General features: G+C 47.3%; 1 protein-coding gene and 2 long non-coding RNA genes across 3 annotated transcripts; all 3 read right to left on the bottom strand.

Annotated features, from left to right (window-relative positions):
* Positions 1-276: 276 nt before the first annotated feature.
* Positions 277-4,341, bottom strand: LOC139839152 (uncharacterized). The gene is made up of 3 exons (XR_011756849.1): positions 1,298-4,341; positions 1,127-1,209; positions 277-1,031 (listed from the first exon to the last, which is right to left on the bottom strand). It is a non-coding gene; the product is annotated as an uncharacterized lncRNA (long non-coding RNA).
* A 4,845-nt stretch (positions 4,342-9,186) lies between these two features.
* Positions 9,187-10,393, bottom strand: LOC127295710 (F-box protein At3g07870-like). Its single transcript, XM_071818185.1, has 2 exons — positions 9,520-10,393; positions 9,187-9,392 (listed from the first exon to the last, which is right to left on the bottom strand). The coding sequence occupies exons 1-2, from the start codon at positions 10,391-10,393 to the stop codon at positions 9,187-9,189; spliced, it is 1,080 nt and encodes a 359-aa protein (XP_071674286.1).
* Positions 10,394-11,384: 991 nt separating this feature from the next.
* Positions 11,385-14,140, bottom strand: LOC127295711 (uncharacterized). The gene is made up of 3 exons (XR_007848052.1): positions 13,432-14,140; positions 12,930-13,153; positions 11,385-11,902 (listed from the first exon to the last, which is right to left on the bottom strand). It is a non-coding gene; the product is annotated as an uncharacterized lncRNA (long non-coding RNA).
* Between the last annotated feature and the right edge of the window lie 1,296 nt (positions 14,141-15,436).

Below are 15,436 nucleotides of genomic sequence, written 5' to 3'. Positions count from 1 at the left end.
GTGGAGTTTGTCTCTTTCTGAAACTTATAGTCGCTTGTGCTGTTTAGCAAATGCTTCTTCTGTGTTTCGGTGCTTGTAATTTCCTTTTCCACTTTGTACTCTCTTACTAGTCTACAATGAATCGAGAGCTCCTGAAGACCTCCGTCAATTGCAACCAACATATTGCAGTATTGTAGGAGAAGATGCCTGATGCATTCTCATTCATGTCAAGGAAGGATGTAGTTTCCAGCATACGTTTTGTTCAGATATGGAGAAAATTGTCCAGGGCTCGTCTGCGGAACATCTCTACGAACAGTAAGAGAGAAGGGTAAGAAAAGAGAGACTGAACTGCAGCATTTATACAGTGGATCCTGAAAGGTGCACCTACATCATCTACATCCCCAGGCCAGAAGGAGGTGATCCAGACCACCATCCTGGCGGCTGCATCTGAAGAAAATTGTGGGGAACGAGGCTTTCTGCGAGCATATGTCAACTGAATAGTGAATAAGTGTCTGCAGCTGCCATCTGAAGTTCGGAACAGAGAGTCGACTCCACTAGCAGATCCCCCTCTTGAGACACAATCACCATAGCCCAGCGTATGTGGTTGCCGACACGGTCGATCTCTGCCAATATGTATCGTTCTTGTAGTCCTCCTCCATGAGCCGGAGATGAGTTTTCCACCCATTATATTCGGTGCTCACGGGCTTGCCGCGGAACATGTCCAGCGTGCCCTTCATCTAAAACAGCAGGGTGCATCGACCTGGATGATTCGGCCGTAGTGCGTCCAGTACGGTGTTTGCTTGGCGCCACTGCGGCAGCCGTGAAGAAGTGCGGCATGGTGCAGGTGCGCTCCACCCGCCTCGCCCACGGAAGGCGGCGTCTTGAGGCTTGTCAATGCCTTCGTTTGGTGATTCGGCTGTACTTTGCTGATGCGGCATGCTGGTAGTGCCCCACGATCTCGTGTGGGCAGACTGGCACCCAACCGTGTTTGCAGAATCAAGAGCATCTCCGGCCGATAGCACCACTGAGACAACCATGGCGCTACTGCAATTCTGCATCAGTCAAGCGATTTGCGTTCAGTCACCATGCGAACTAGTACAATTGAGCCAATAACATTGTCAAGTCGAGCTGGATATTCCAATCTTACCAAGAATCGATACTGCTCCACTGGAAACTAATAGACCGGTAAAGCAGGCAACTAATCCCAGATAAATGCAAGGTATCACAATCCTGCAGAATGAGACAAATGAAGTGAAGAGTATATCACCACCTTTTCTTTTCTTTTTGCAATCTTGTGAAGGCTAAATTTTCAGTTTACCTGAATATGAAGGCGTACAAACAAGCTCAACGTCAGTGCCCAAATTTGGACATATTTGAGTCAAGCAGTCGGGCCTTTTAGTATACATAAAGTTAACTGTCAGTGCTGTTTTTCTGTTGCTGAAACACGTCAGTGGAAGATGCATGGCATAATGGAAATGATAATTCAAGGTAAAACAGTGTTGGGTTGTTTTGGAAAGGAGTAAGGACAGCGCTGTTTCTGCACAACTTGGTGTTATTCTACTGATCCTTGTTCACAATAATCCAAGTTCTCAACCAAAGTAAATGTCAAGTCCACTGTACTATTTGTAGGCAAAGAAGGAAAAGGATCATTGCGGGAAGGTGTTTCCCGGTATTTGGTACTTGACATCCTATTCCAGTTAAGCAAACTCCACTCCCGTTTTCCCTAGAACCTTCTCCATACTGCACAATATCATGTGTGAGGATGTTCAATCTTAGTGTAAATGTGTAGTCGTAAACAACTAAAAAATAAAGGCTCACAGTTCAGTAATCTAAATCTAAAGGCGTACTACAACAACTTCAACATCTATTCTCAAGTCATATCAAAGTCCAGTAGCAAGCCTTTTTTTTTTAAGATAGAAACTCAACATTCCAATGCGTGTCACAATGATACCTGTGGAAATAACTACCAATACCAACACCATTCAGTTTTCAGCCAGTTTTCCTTATAAAATGGCCATTTGTCTTCTACTTTTGTCAATGAAATGGCAAGCCTCTGTCCTTGTTTAAAAAAACACCCACATGGCCACATCATGGTTTTTTTTTTCTAGAAACACATCAGTCGTAAGATGCATGCCACTATGGAAGCGACAATTCAAGCTAAACGGCGTTTAAATTGTTTTTTAATGGACAACGTCCTTCCACAACTCACTGTTAATCTACTGATTATTTCACATATTACTCCAAGTTATCAACCTTAAGTAAATACAATACCGTATGTGCTGCTTTAGGTAATTGACATCATATTGCAATTAAACAAACTTCAGACCCATTTTTCCTAGAACCTTTCTCAAAGAAGGGAATGTCATTCATACAGATATCAAATTTTAGTGTAAATGAAGTGGTAAACAACAACTCATGACCTTGAAAAAGTTGGCATTAAGCCGTTAACATTAGCTAGACAACTTACTAGACCAAATATCACAGCTATGGAACATAACTAATCAACATATAATCAAGAATGCACCTAAGGTTTGACAATCTGATCTGCAGGTAACTTTTATGGTTGAATATAGGAGAGGAGAAAAAATATGCTAATTATTGCACACAAATAACAGAGAAGCATCAGTTCTGTTCGAAGTTTCAACTAAACAGAGAAAAAAGAAACACTTAAGATCGTCAGTATCTTCAGTGTTCACACTCAATCACTGAAGAAAATTCTTCAGCATGTATAAATCATATCCTAGTTTCTGGAGATGCAAAATCCAGATGACAATGCTATCTTTGTATGAAAAAACATGAACAACTGGTTCGCACCAAGTCCCACAGCATATCAGCAAGTCATTGTATTGCAACATTAAAAGAGATAACTGTGTCTAACTAGAGAAGCCTGTGCTGTCATATCTACCAAAAAGGTTAGAAGGGAGAAATATCTGCGAGCCTCTGGTCAGAACTTTACCAACCATGAGAGGCACAGACAAGTTCGAATACACAAATTAATCAGAAAAACTAATTGGTTTGAGCTTCACGGGTAGCCTTTTGCAATATCCTAAGCATGAATACTCGAAGAAGTAACCATGTCACTGGGGTACCATCAGGAAACTCTACAATCCATCAACGAAAGGCGATTTAGCTACAACGCAATGCTGCCGCGTCTTCACACTCAATCACTGAAAAAAATTCTTGAGGATATATAAATCATATGCTAGTTTCTGGTCTGCAAACATCCAGATGACAATGTTAACTTTGTATGAAAAAAATTGAACAACATCCAGATGACAATGTTATCTTTGTATGAAAAAACTTGAACAACATCCAGATGACAATGTTGTCTTTGTATGAAAAAACTTGAACAACATCCACATGACAATGTTGTCTTTGTATGAAAAAACTTGAACAACATCCAGATGACAATGTTATCTTTGTATGAAAAAACTTGAACAACATCCAGATGACAATGTTATCTTTGTATGAAAAAACTTGAACAACATCCAGATGACAATGTTATCTTTGTATGAAAAAACTTGAACAACATCCAGATGACAATGTTATCTTTGTATGAAAAAACTTGAACAACTGGCTGACACCAAGTCCCATAGCATATCGGTAAGTCATTGTATCGCAACACTAAACGAGATCACTGTGTCTAACTAAAAGAAGCCTCTGCTGACATATCTACCAAAAACGAAAGAATGGAGAAATATGTATGAGCCTCTGGTTACAATTTTGCCAACCATGAGAGGCACATACAAGTTCAGATACGTAAATCGATCAGAAAAGCTAATTGGTTTGAGTTTGACCAGTAGCCTTTTGCAATGTCTTAAGCATGAATGAATACTCAAAGAAGTAACCATGTCACTGGGAAACCATCAGCCATTCTGCTGCTGCGTGTGAAGGAAGTCATGGAGGACAGACAAGGCTTTGTTTGAGCAGATATGGAGTAAGTTGGATGCGGCTAACATGACAGTCGAAAGACCCCTGCAATTGCCCCTTGTTGTCATCATGCAACACCGAGGAACTCATGGAGGAAGTCATGGAGGACAAGGCTTTGTTTGACCAGATATGGAGTAAGTTGGAGGCGGCAAACATCGCAGCCGAAAGAGCCCTGCAATTGCCCCTTGTTGTCATAGTGCAACACCGATCTCCAGCCGCCTTCAATCAACATATCTCCCCCTCGGTACACGAACGGTGGATCCCAGGGAAACCCTTGGGAGGGACGGGGCATGGGCGATAGCTCAATCTGGTGCTTGCGGATCCAGACGGCCGCCTCGTAGTCGTCCATGAGCCAAAGATCCGAGGTCCACGTATTTTTCTGCCAGCAGAAGATGGCAAGCTTGCCGTCCATCTCGAACAGCCGAGCGTGCTCACATGCGCCGGCGGCCGGAGGAGGAGGAATCGAACTGAAAGACCTCGACATCTGTGTGGAAGACCAGTAGTATGCCGCCCTGTTGTTGGCGCGTCGGCGGCCAGTGCAGGCTGCCGTGGAGAAGGACGGGCGGCCAGTGGCAAGCGCCGTGGAGCGCTCTCTCCACCTCCCCGAATACGGCGGCGGACGACGCCCGACGCTGGATGGACCTGGGCACCTGGGAGCCGAGCGTAAGGATGAAGCACTCGCTCTCGTGGCCGGAGTTGTTGTGCCGGTGGTAGAGGTACAGCAGCCGGTACTCCCGGGAAGCGGCGCCGGCGTGCACGTAGAACCCGGCGATCCCTGGGACATCGCGAGGCAGCGGGAGGAGGGTACCTTGGCGCGTGGTTGCAGACGAAGAAGGTGGTGTGGAAGGCGTTGGACGACTCGAAGCTGAGGAGGACGAGACCGTCGTAGGAGCCGTGGACGCCGAGCGCGTAGAAGGCGTTGCAGTTGCGGTGGAGGTCCAAAGGATCACGTCCGCGGGTCACTTGAGGCGAGAGGGTCCAGAAGCCGGACATTGTTGGTAAGAATGCTAAGGCCGAGTACGAGATGACGGTGGACGACTACATGTCGGTGAGTAAAATGTCAATGAGATTCTACATTTCTACTAAGTTGCAATTGCATTAGATTGAGTTAAGTATTGCATTTTCAGGTTATCCCCGATTGGGCCAAGCCGCATGCTGAGGCATGGGAGGAGATGGTTAGGACGAGGTGACTCAAGATGGACGAGGACTTTGCAGCCGTGGCGAGGCGGAACGCGGAGAACCGAGGCGACGGTGACACACACTGTTGGGGAAACCTCAGCTACGAGCACTACAAGGGGAAGACGGTATGTATACATTTTATTTTCCGTCAGGTTCAAAGTTGGTACTCACAACATTTCCTTTCGCGATGCAGAGGGCCGCGTTTGGACCCGAGGAGGAGATTTCTGACCTCGAGATATACAACAAGATGCGGCTTAAGAAGCCCGATCTCTCGCAGCCTCAGCCCTCGCTCCCTGAGTACTTCGGCACCTACGCCGAGGACGTCGAGAACTACTGCGCGATGGTGAGGCATCGTCACCCGGAGGTGGATGACCCCATGAGCGCGGAGATCGACGAGGAGTCGTTGGTCCTGTCGTCCGGAGGGTTGCCGCATGGCCGTCTTGCCATGCTGAACAAGGCCGTCAAGCATACCCTCACCACGACCTTCACGCGTCTCAAGGCGGGCCTCACCAAGGACAGCCCCCCTCTCCCGCCTCGTCGCCAGCCTCGGCGACCCGCATACGACGTATGTTACCCTCATTTCCATCCTCTTTCCGACTTTCATTCATACATGGCTAAGTGCTTATGAAGAATATCAGGTGGCCTATAACCGGCAGCAGAAGGAGTTCCAGGAGTACATGGCCGCTTAAGGTCTGATGATCTGATCTGCACGTAACCTTTATGGTTGAATCTGGGAGAGGAGAAAAAATATGCTAATTATGGCACACAAATAACAGAGGAGCATCAGTTCAGTTCGAAGTTTCAGTAAACAGAGAAAAGGAAACACTTAATTTCGTCAGTAACTTCACACATAATCGCTGAAGAAAATTCTTCAGGATATATAAAACATATCCTAGTTTCTAGAGATGCAAACATTCAGCTGACAATGTTATCTTTGTGTTAAAAAAACTTGAACAACTGGCTGGCACCAAGTCCTGCAAGCATATCGGCAAGTCATTGTATTGCAACATTAAAAGAGATAACTGTTTAACTAAAACAAGCCTCTGCTGTCATATATGTACCAAAAACGAAACAACAACAACAACCAAGCCTTTCAGTCCCAAACAAGTTGGGGTAGGTTAGAGTTGAAACCCATAAGATCTCGAAGCAAAATCATGGTTCCGGAACGTGGATAGCTAACTTCCACGCACCTCTATCCATGGCTAAATCTTTGTCGATATTCCAAACCTTCAGGTCTCTCTTAACGGACTCCTCCCATGTCAAGTTTGGTCTACCACGACTCCTCTTAACATTCTCATCACGTTTTATCCGTCCGCTATGCACCAGCGCTTCCGGAGGCCTCCGTTGGATATGTCCAAACCATCTCAGATGATGTTGGACCAGCTTCTCTTCAATCGGTGCTACCCCAACTCTCTCCCGTATATCGTCGTTCCGTACCCGATCCTTTCTTGTGTGGCCACATATCCATCTCAACATGCGCATCTCTGCTACACTTAACTGTTGGATATGTCGTCTCTTCGTTGGCCAACACTCAGCGCCATACAACATCGCAGGTCGGATAGCTGTCCTATAAAAACTGCCTTTTAGCTTTTGTGGCACTCTCTTGTCACAGAGTACGCCAGAAGCTTGGCGCCACTTCATCCAACCAGCCTTGATTCGGTGGCCCACATCTATGTACCAAAAACGAAAAAATGGAGAAATATATGCGATCCTCTGGTCACAATTTTACCAACCATGAGAGGTCAGAAATACGTAAACCGGTCGGAAAAGGGATAATTGGTTTGAGTTTCACCAGCAGCCTTTTGCAATATCCTGAGCATGAATACTCAAAGTAGTAACTACTGTATGTCACTGGGAAACCATCAGCAAACTGTACGACCTCTCGCAGAAAGGCGGTTTAACTACACCGCCATTCCGCTCCGTCTCAAGGAACTCATGGAGGACAAGGCTTTCTTTGAGTAGATATGGAGTGAGATCGAGGCGGAGAACATCACAGTCGAACAACCCCTGCAACTGCCCCTTGTTATCATAACAAAACACCAATCTCCAGCCGCCTTCAAGCAGCATATCTCCCCCTCGGTACATAAATGGTGGAACCCACAGGAACTTTTCAAAAAAATAGCCACACATCATGGGTCATCATCTTTTCTAGAAACACATCAGTGGTAAGATGCATGGCACTATGAAAGTGAAAATTCAAGCTAAATAGCGCATGCATAGTTTTATGAATGGATGACGTCCTTCTGCACGGCTCACTGCTAATCTACTGGTTATTGCACATAATACTCCAAGTTATCAAACTTAAGCAAATACAATACCGAATGTGCTGCTTCAGGTAATTGGCATCCTTGTGCAACAAAACAGACTTCAGAGTTCAGATCTATTTTTCGTAGAACCTTTCTCAAACAAGGGAATATCATGGATGCGGATATTTAATTTTAGTGTAAACGAAGTGGTAAATAACAAATCATGACTCAGAAAAACTAGGTGTCAATATCACCTAGACAGCTTACTAGACCAAATTTCATAGCTATGGAAAATAATCAACAGATAATCAAGAATGTACCTAAGGTCTGATGATCTGATCTGCACGTAACCTTTATGGTTGAATCTAGGAGAGGAGGCAAAAATGCTAATTATGGCACATAAGTAACAGAGAAGCATCAGTTCAGTTTGAAGTTTCCACTGAACAGAGAAAAACAAATTTCGTCAGTATCTTCAAACTCAATCACTCAAGAAAATTCTTCAGGATATATAAATCATGTCCTAGTTTCTGAAGATGCAAACATCAATCACTCAAAAAACACTTACTATACCAAATTTCACAGTTATGGAACATAACTAATCAACATATAATCAAGAATAGTTTGCAAAAAAAACATATAATCGAGAATGTACCTAAGGTTTGATAATCTGATCTGCAGGTAACTTTTATGGTTGAATATAGGAGAGGAGAAAAAAATATGCTAATTATTGCACACAAATAACAGAGAAGCATCAATTCAGTTCGAAGTTTCCACTAAACAGAGAAAAAAGAAACACTTAAGATCGTCAGTATCTTCAGTGTTCACACTCAATCACTGAAGAAAATTCTTCAGCATGTATAAATCATATCCTAGTTTCTGGAGATGCAAAATCCAGATGACAATGTTATCTTTGTACTCCGTATGAAAAAACTTGAACAACTGGTTCGCACCAAGTCCCACAGCATATCGGCAAGTCACTGTATTGCAACATTAAAAGAGATAATTGTGTCTAACTAAGAGAACCCTGTGCTGTCATATCTACCAAAAACGAAAGAAGGGAGAAATATCTGCGAGCCTCTGGTCAGAACTTCACCAACCATGAGAGGCACAGAAAAGTTCGAATACGCAAATTGATCAGAAAAACTAATTGGTTTGAGCTTCACGGGTAGCCTTTTGCAATATCCTAAGCATGAATACTCGAAGAAGTAACCATGTCACTGGGGTACCATCAGGAAACTCTACAATCCATCAAAGAAATGTGGTTTAGCAACAACGCCATTCTGCCGTGTCTTCACACTCAATCACTGAAGAAAATTCGTGAGGATATATAAATCATATGCTCGTTTCTGGTCTGCAAACATCCAGATGACAATGTTATCTTTATATGAAAAAACTTGAACAACATCCAGATGACAATGTTTAGAACAACTGGCTGACACCAAGTCCCATAGCATATCGGCAAGTCATTGTATCGCAACACTAAACGAGATAACTGTGTCTAACTAAAAGAAGCCTCTGCTGTCATATCTACCAAAACCGAAAGAATGGAGAAAGATGTACGAGCCTCTGGTTACATTTTTGCCAACCATGAGAGGCACAGACAAGTTCAGATAGGTAAATCGATCATAAAAGCTAATTGGTTTGAGTTTGACGAGTAGCCTTTTGCAATGTCCTAAGCATGAATGAATACTCAAAGAAGTAACCATGTCACTGGGAAACCATCAGCCATTCTGCTGCTGCGTGTGAAGGAAGTCATGGAGGACAGACAAGGCTTTGTCTGAGCAGACATGGAGAAAGTTGGAGGCGGCTAACATCGCAGTCGGAAGACCCCTGCAATAGCCCCTTGTTGTCATCATGCAACACCGAGGAACTCGTGGAGGAAGTCATGGAGGACAAGGCTTTCTTTGAGCAGATATGGAGTAAGTTGGAGGCGGCAACCATCGCAGCCGAAAGAGCCCTGCAATTGCCCCTTGCTGTCATAGTGCACCACGGATCTCCAGGCGCCATCAATCAGCATATCTCCCCCTCGGTACACGAATGGTGGATCCCAGAGGAGCCCTTGGGAGGGACGGGGCATGGGCGATAGCTCAATCTGGTGCTTGCGGATCCAGACGGCCGCCTGGTAGTCGTCCATGAGCCAAAGATCCGAGGTACACGTTTTTTTTTTTTTTTTGAAATGAGGTACACGTATTTTTCTGCCAGCAGAACATGGCGAGCTTGCCGTCCATCTCGAACAGCCGAGCGTGCTCACATGCGCCGGCGGCCGCAGGAGGAGGAATCGAACTGAAAGACTCGGCATCTGTGTGGAAGACCAGTAGTATGCCGCCCTGCTGTTGGCGCGTCGGCGGCCAGTGCAGGCTGCCGTGGAGAAGGACGGGCGGCCAGCTGCAAGCGCCGTGGAGCACTCTCTCCACCTCCCCGAACACGGCGGCGGACGACGCCCGACGCTGGATGGACCTGGGCACCTGGGAGCCGAGCGTAAGGATGAAGCACTCGCTCTCGTGGCTGTTGTTGTGCCGGCGGTAGAGGTACAGCACCCGGTACTCCCGGGAAGCGGCGCCGGTGTGCGCGTAGAAGCCGGCGATCCCTGGGACATCGCGAGGCAGCGGGAGGAGGGTACCTTGGCGCGTGGCGGGGTTGCAGACGAAGAAGGTGGAGTGGAAGGCGTTGGACGACTCGAAGCCGAGGAGGACGAGGCCGTCGCAGGAGCCGTGGACGCCGAGCGCGTAGAAGGCGTTGCAGTTGCGGTGGAGGTCCCAGCGGCGCTCGGTGTCGGCGAACCGCGCGAGCACCCGGCGGCGCGTGTCGGCGGCGAGGTCGACGGCCTCGAGGCAGTTGGTGGAGAAGCCGAGGGCGTCGCTTCTCTCGTGGAAGAAGGTGATGAGGGGCTGGGCTGGCTGGCGGAGGTGGTGGTTGTGGAGGAGGGTGCGGTCGGCGGCGAGGCGGCGCCAGGCCTTGCAGACCGCGCCGCAGCGGAGGAGGTACTTGCGCGGCAGGCGAATGAGGATCTCCGAGATCATCTCCTCCGGGAGGTCGCAACCCTGGGTATTCGCCGCCATGGGAAGGGCGGAGACGAGGTCGGAGGGGTTCGCGAATGTTCCGAAATGCCTGCGAATTCCCCAAATCAGGTAGAGGAAACGAAGAAAATGTTGGAATGGCAGTACGGAAAGACACAATCGACTCAAGAATCATGGTTGGGGACTCACTTGTCCCTTGATTTCTCTCGATTTCCCCTCGGACGGTTCAAGTCTGCATGCCAGGCTGCCAGCCTGGCTCCAGCACGCTCCGGCGTAACGACGTCCGCACCTGCTCCGCGTACGTAACGTGGTAGTGTAATCAGCACACTTGCTCCTTGTCTCGGGCATGGAAGGAAGGGACTCGCACGCAGGTCCGGCCGGCCTTTTCTTTCTCTCGCGTGACAGTCGATGACTCGTTTAATTCGTTGACCAGCCACGGGTCAATTGCATTCGCTCAATTAATTCATGGCCACCCCACGGCTGCGCTTAATCTCTTGGTTCCTCTCGCTTGATTAAATGAGCCGTGCTTTTCTTTTTCTCCCTTTCGTTCGTACGCGCGGGAAATCCGATATATCGGTCGGTCCAAGCAAATTCATCTTCCGCTCCGCTCGCTCATCCATACTTAGTTCCTACTACAGCACGTTTTTAAAAAAAAAAAAATTTAAAATTCTTGATTGATTTGAAACGACGACAAGAAAACCATCCATTCATGACTTACGTTTTCAACTTTTCTTTAGGGTGACCCGATCAATAGAAGGGCTTATCCCCGGCGCCTTCTATTTCACCAGTGTTAACTGCAATTTATCGCCACCGCCTTCTCCAATTCGCCAGCGATATTTGTTACAGCTGACGTCTAGCCTATTCGCCGGGTGTAACGCTAGGTATCGCCGGCGCTTACTTTCTCGCCAGGGGTAATAATAACAGGAGAAAAAAGAAAAATCTCAAAATACACCATATATACACCAGAATACACAACAATATACACAGAATGACAGCAAGATACACATCAGTAACACAACAGATATTACTACAATGACAACAAGATAAACAATATATAGAAAGCACCGAAATGTTCATAACATGCATGCATCAATAACACATGTGTAGACAGTAGGTAGTTGACCATATGATTCAAACTTCGCTACTCCATGTAGCAAATATTACACAAATAGATACAAGTTCATACCTAGCTAAACAACAATGGCATACTCCCTCCGGGCCCCAGCGACTCCTCCACCCCCATCCATCATCTCCGGCAGCAGCTACTCCAGCACCTAGCTCCACCACAGGTCGCACCTATCTCCAACAGCTCTCCCGGATCTCTTGCCATCAGGTAGCCCACATCTCCTTCAGCACGACACGGCACCTGGCCAGCAGGACCCGCCACTTGATGGGATTCTGCTCTTCTCCGGCACGGCACAACACCTAGCGGGCAGGACCTGCGCCTCGCTGTGATTCTGCTCTTCTACTCTGGCACGCCACGATACTGCGCAGATTGTTGTGATTCTGCTCTTCTCGTCTGGACCTGAAACATTTTTTTCGATAAAGGACCTGAAACAATTGGATACCCAACACATCAGTATGCTACTCCCAGACCTCAAACATACTCCACCTGATGAAAAAGTAGATGAACAAGATGCTGGAGGTATAATTTCTACAGTGTATTCAGTAGTGCTGCAAATAACATGGAGTTAAGAAAATCGGTTCAGCAGGGCCTGTTTGGAACGAAAGATTTGCAAACGAATTGTACTGGTTCCTTTTCCTATGGAATTCTTTCCTTTGGTGGCGTTCGGAGCTGATGGAATCTGCAGTAGCCATTCCTAAGTAAAGGCTCCCTTCCCTGCGGTTTTCAGGAGATTTCACAGGAATTGAAACATCTGCTTAGAGCTCTTGGTTTCATGGATGCCCAAGGCAAGATGCTCTACCTACTGACAGATAGACAAAAGAAAAATCTTGTATGTGCGATTGACCATGTGATGAGTAGCAGAAGAGTGCTTGCGTCCAAATAAAATGTTGTTAAACAATGCTCTGTTAGCACTCCCAGCCTGCAACCAATCAAAACAATTCCGCTCTTCCGAACACCTCAAATGTTTTCATTCCGCTGATTAAGACTAGCTTGCTGCAAATGCAAAGCAAGAAAATGACACCTGCATTTCCTATTCGTACATGCTAATACTCCTACCAAGATTTACATTTTCATATCCATAGAAATGGGGGTTTTTACGTATATGCTAATACCAGGCTTTCACATAACAATGGTGAAACAACTTGCATTTTAAGTTTCAACGTGAACCGATGCTGGAAAATCATATGCATGTCTACTCTGTGGTGATTCTGTGAAATAATCTACTCCAAGATTAAGATTCAGTACTAATCTACTCCATGATTCTGTGAATGAATCTACCCAAGAACAGAAACGGAATCAATCTTTAGTTAGTCCATCTACACAACCAAAATCTGTCTACCATGTACACTTAAAACGCACTTGCAAATCACAGCAACCACATACTGTATAGATGGAGGACAAAAGATACAAAATTTTACAAGAATAGATGGAGGAGGAAGAGAGGGAGCTCACCAGGTACCAGCAACATGTCGAGGACGTGCAAGCACCAGCAGGAGACAAGGAGGAGGCTTGAGGCTGTCGGAGCGGCACGAGAGAGAGCTGCCGCCGGCGTCCACGTGCTAGGGCTTCAGATCCCCTCCTGCTGCTTCTTCCCCACATGCTCAGCGAACGACGGAGACCATCAACGGACGACGGAGACCATCAACAGCAACATCCCGCCTAGCTCCTTGGGGTGCCTGCACAAGAAAGCAACATAAGGTTTCAGCTAACACTCAATCGGTTCAGTTAAATACTTAGGTGCAGTAGGACAGCTCGCTAACACTAGAAAATTGCAGGATTAATATACTAATCAGAAGCAGACTAAATGTCCTTTCGCAATTTCTCAAACTGGACATGCATAGAGGTTGATTCTCTGTAATTGCAACCAAAACGTGACAAGCAAACGCAATTTCTTCTCCCAGAGCAATTTCCTGCAGCTAGAAACCACTACAGCAGATCGAGGAATTGGCCTCACCTGCGCGCAGCATCATACCACTGCAACCCGCGGACGGTGATGACCATCAGCAGCACATCCCGCCTCTCTCATCCGGCTGCCTGAACAAGAAAGATGCGATTTTTCAAACGAGGAGAAGCGGGTTGGGGGATGCGGGTTAAGGCGCAACTCATATCTTCAGCAGCAGTTGCGGTTGTCGACGTCCCGGAGCAGGCGAGGCCGTCCCGCACGGCCACAACATCCAGGCGTGAGGACCCGGTGCTGAAGGGCGCGCGCACGGGGACGGGGCAGATAGGCCGCGCCGGGGAAGCGGAAGACCAGGGGGAGAGTTGCCGCGAGTGGCCTGGCCTGCGTCGTCCTCGACGCCGGCCGGCGACCTAGTGTTTCGCGGCGGCGCAGTTGAGGGCCGATTAGGGGAGATTCGGCAGGGCGGACGGCGTCCGAGCTTCGCCGAACGGTGGCGATGTCGAGTTTGACCGGCAGGCAGCGGGTATGGAGCGCCGATGATGGGATCTCACGCGAGGATAGGGACGGGACGGGGGGTGGGGGGGTCTCGGGAGAGAACTGGGAGGAGGAGGAGGTAGGAGAGGTCTGGCGCCGGCGACGGAAGATGGCTGGGGTGACCAGCCGGCGGCGTAGGTGAGGAGACGTGGTGGCCGGCGGCTGTGGGTGGAGGGAGCTCGGGCTGGTGTGGGTGGGAGGGAGCGGAAAAGACGAGAGCGGTGTCGCTGGTGTGCCCTGATTTTGGGCGAAATTTACTAACGGGCGCCCACGGTAATTTCAGCTCGGGTGGCCCACGCAGGACCATTTTACCCCCGGCGCCTTCTAACCCATTTCACCGGTGGTAACTAGCTTTATCCCCGACGCTTCTAACTCATTTCAACGGCGGTAATGTAAGGTCCATCCGTGCGCCTCGCGGCCCAACACATCCCGGCGCCTTCTGGCTCTCTTCGCCAACGATAAGTGGGCTACCCCCGACGCTTCCAACCAGACTCGCCAGCGGTAACGCGAGGCGGTCCTGGAAGGTCTTACCGTCGGTCACTTTGGCCCGAGTTTGCCGGCGGTAATAAGTCAGGCTATAAGCTTATTCCTAGTAGTGAACCGGACTTCCTCGGAGGAAAATTTATTGACATAGAGTAGAAAGCTCCCGTTCCGGAGCAACCTAACCAAGTTTTGCAACAAGGTAGCTTCCTTTTAAATTGTTCATGTTCAGACTCCTCTATTATATATTTATATCACTGAAAATAGGAAAGTGTTATAAATCATGCATGATTTTATATTGAATCTTAGCATACTTTTGTTTTCTTGGCCATTAAACAAAGGAACACATGAAATCATGGCAAAACCTCCGAAAATTCTTCCCATGTTGAATGGGTCCGAATGTGGGTGTATAACATGTGTTTTAAAGAGGGAACTCCAATAAATAATTTTGAAGTGCCACTTCACAAAGAGAAAGCCTTTGGACGTATGGTGCATCATCCCCGGTCGGAGGCCACTGGCCCAACACTTGTAAGAACTAGGCAACTTTGGGGTTTGAAATATTCTTCTAACTTCTTGTAAAGCAAACGCCGCAAGAATTCAAATGGGGTCACCGATTTTGACGGACTAGCGTGTGGACGTCATGGGGCCTATGAAACATAGAACACATGAAATCTTGCCAAAAATCTTTCGGGAACTCTTCCATGTCATAAGGAAACCTTTGAAAGAGGGTAGGCCATGGTGCATTTATCATTGATTATGTTAGGGTATGTCAGAGGAACATGGAAACAATATTTGGGGCCAAGTTTTCACAAGATTTCCTCCAGTGGACCCGAAGTGGGCGTTTCACATGAGGGAACACAAGGGCGAGGTCGACCATATGCACGTGATTGTTAGTGCCGTGTCATCCTGCTTCCATGCCACTAGTTTCTAACACCCATGCCCCACAAGTTAATGGTGTATAGTACGATGACACACCACTCGTGAAATACCTAATTGTGTTGCACCATAACATGTGTGTGTCACAACCTTGTTAGCCCAGCTAGTG

This window comes from Lolium perenne, chromosome 4 (genome assembly GCF_019359855.2).
Source record: "Lolium perenne isolate Kyuss_39 chromosome 4, Kyuss_2.0, whole genome shotgun sequence".
Taxonomy (NCBI): domain Eukaryota; kingdom Viridiplantae; phylum Streptophyta; class Magnoliopsida; order Poales; family Poaceae; genus Lolium; species Lolium perenne.
Note: the sequence above shows the minus strand (reverse complement) of the source record. Positions and strands in the feature narration are given on the sequence as shown.

Coding starts and splice junctions, on each gene's coding strand:
- LOC127295710 (XM_071818185.1), bottom strand. CDS start 10,393: ATGGCGGCGAATACCCAGGGTTGCGACCTCCCGGAGGAGATGATCTCG. Junction 9,393..9,519: donor CTGCTGGCAGAAAAATACGT/GTACCTCATTTC, acceptor GTCCCTCCCAAG/GGCTCCTCTGGGATCCACCA.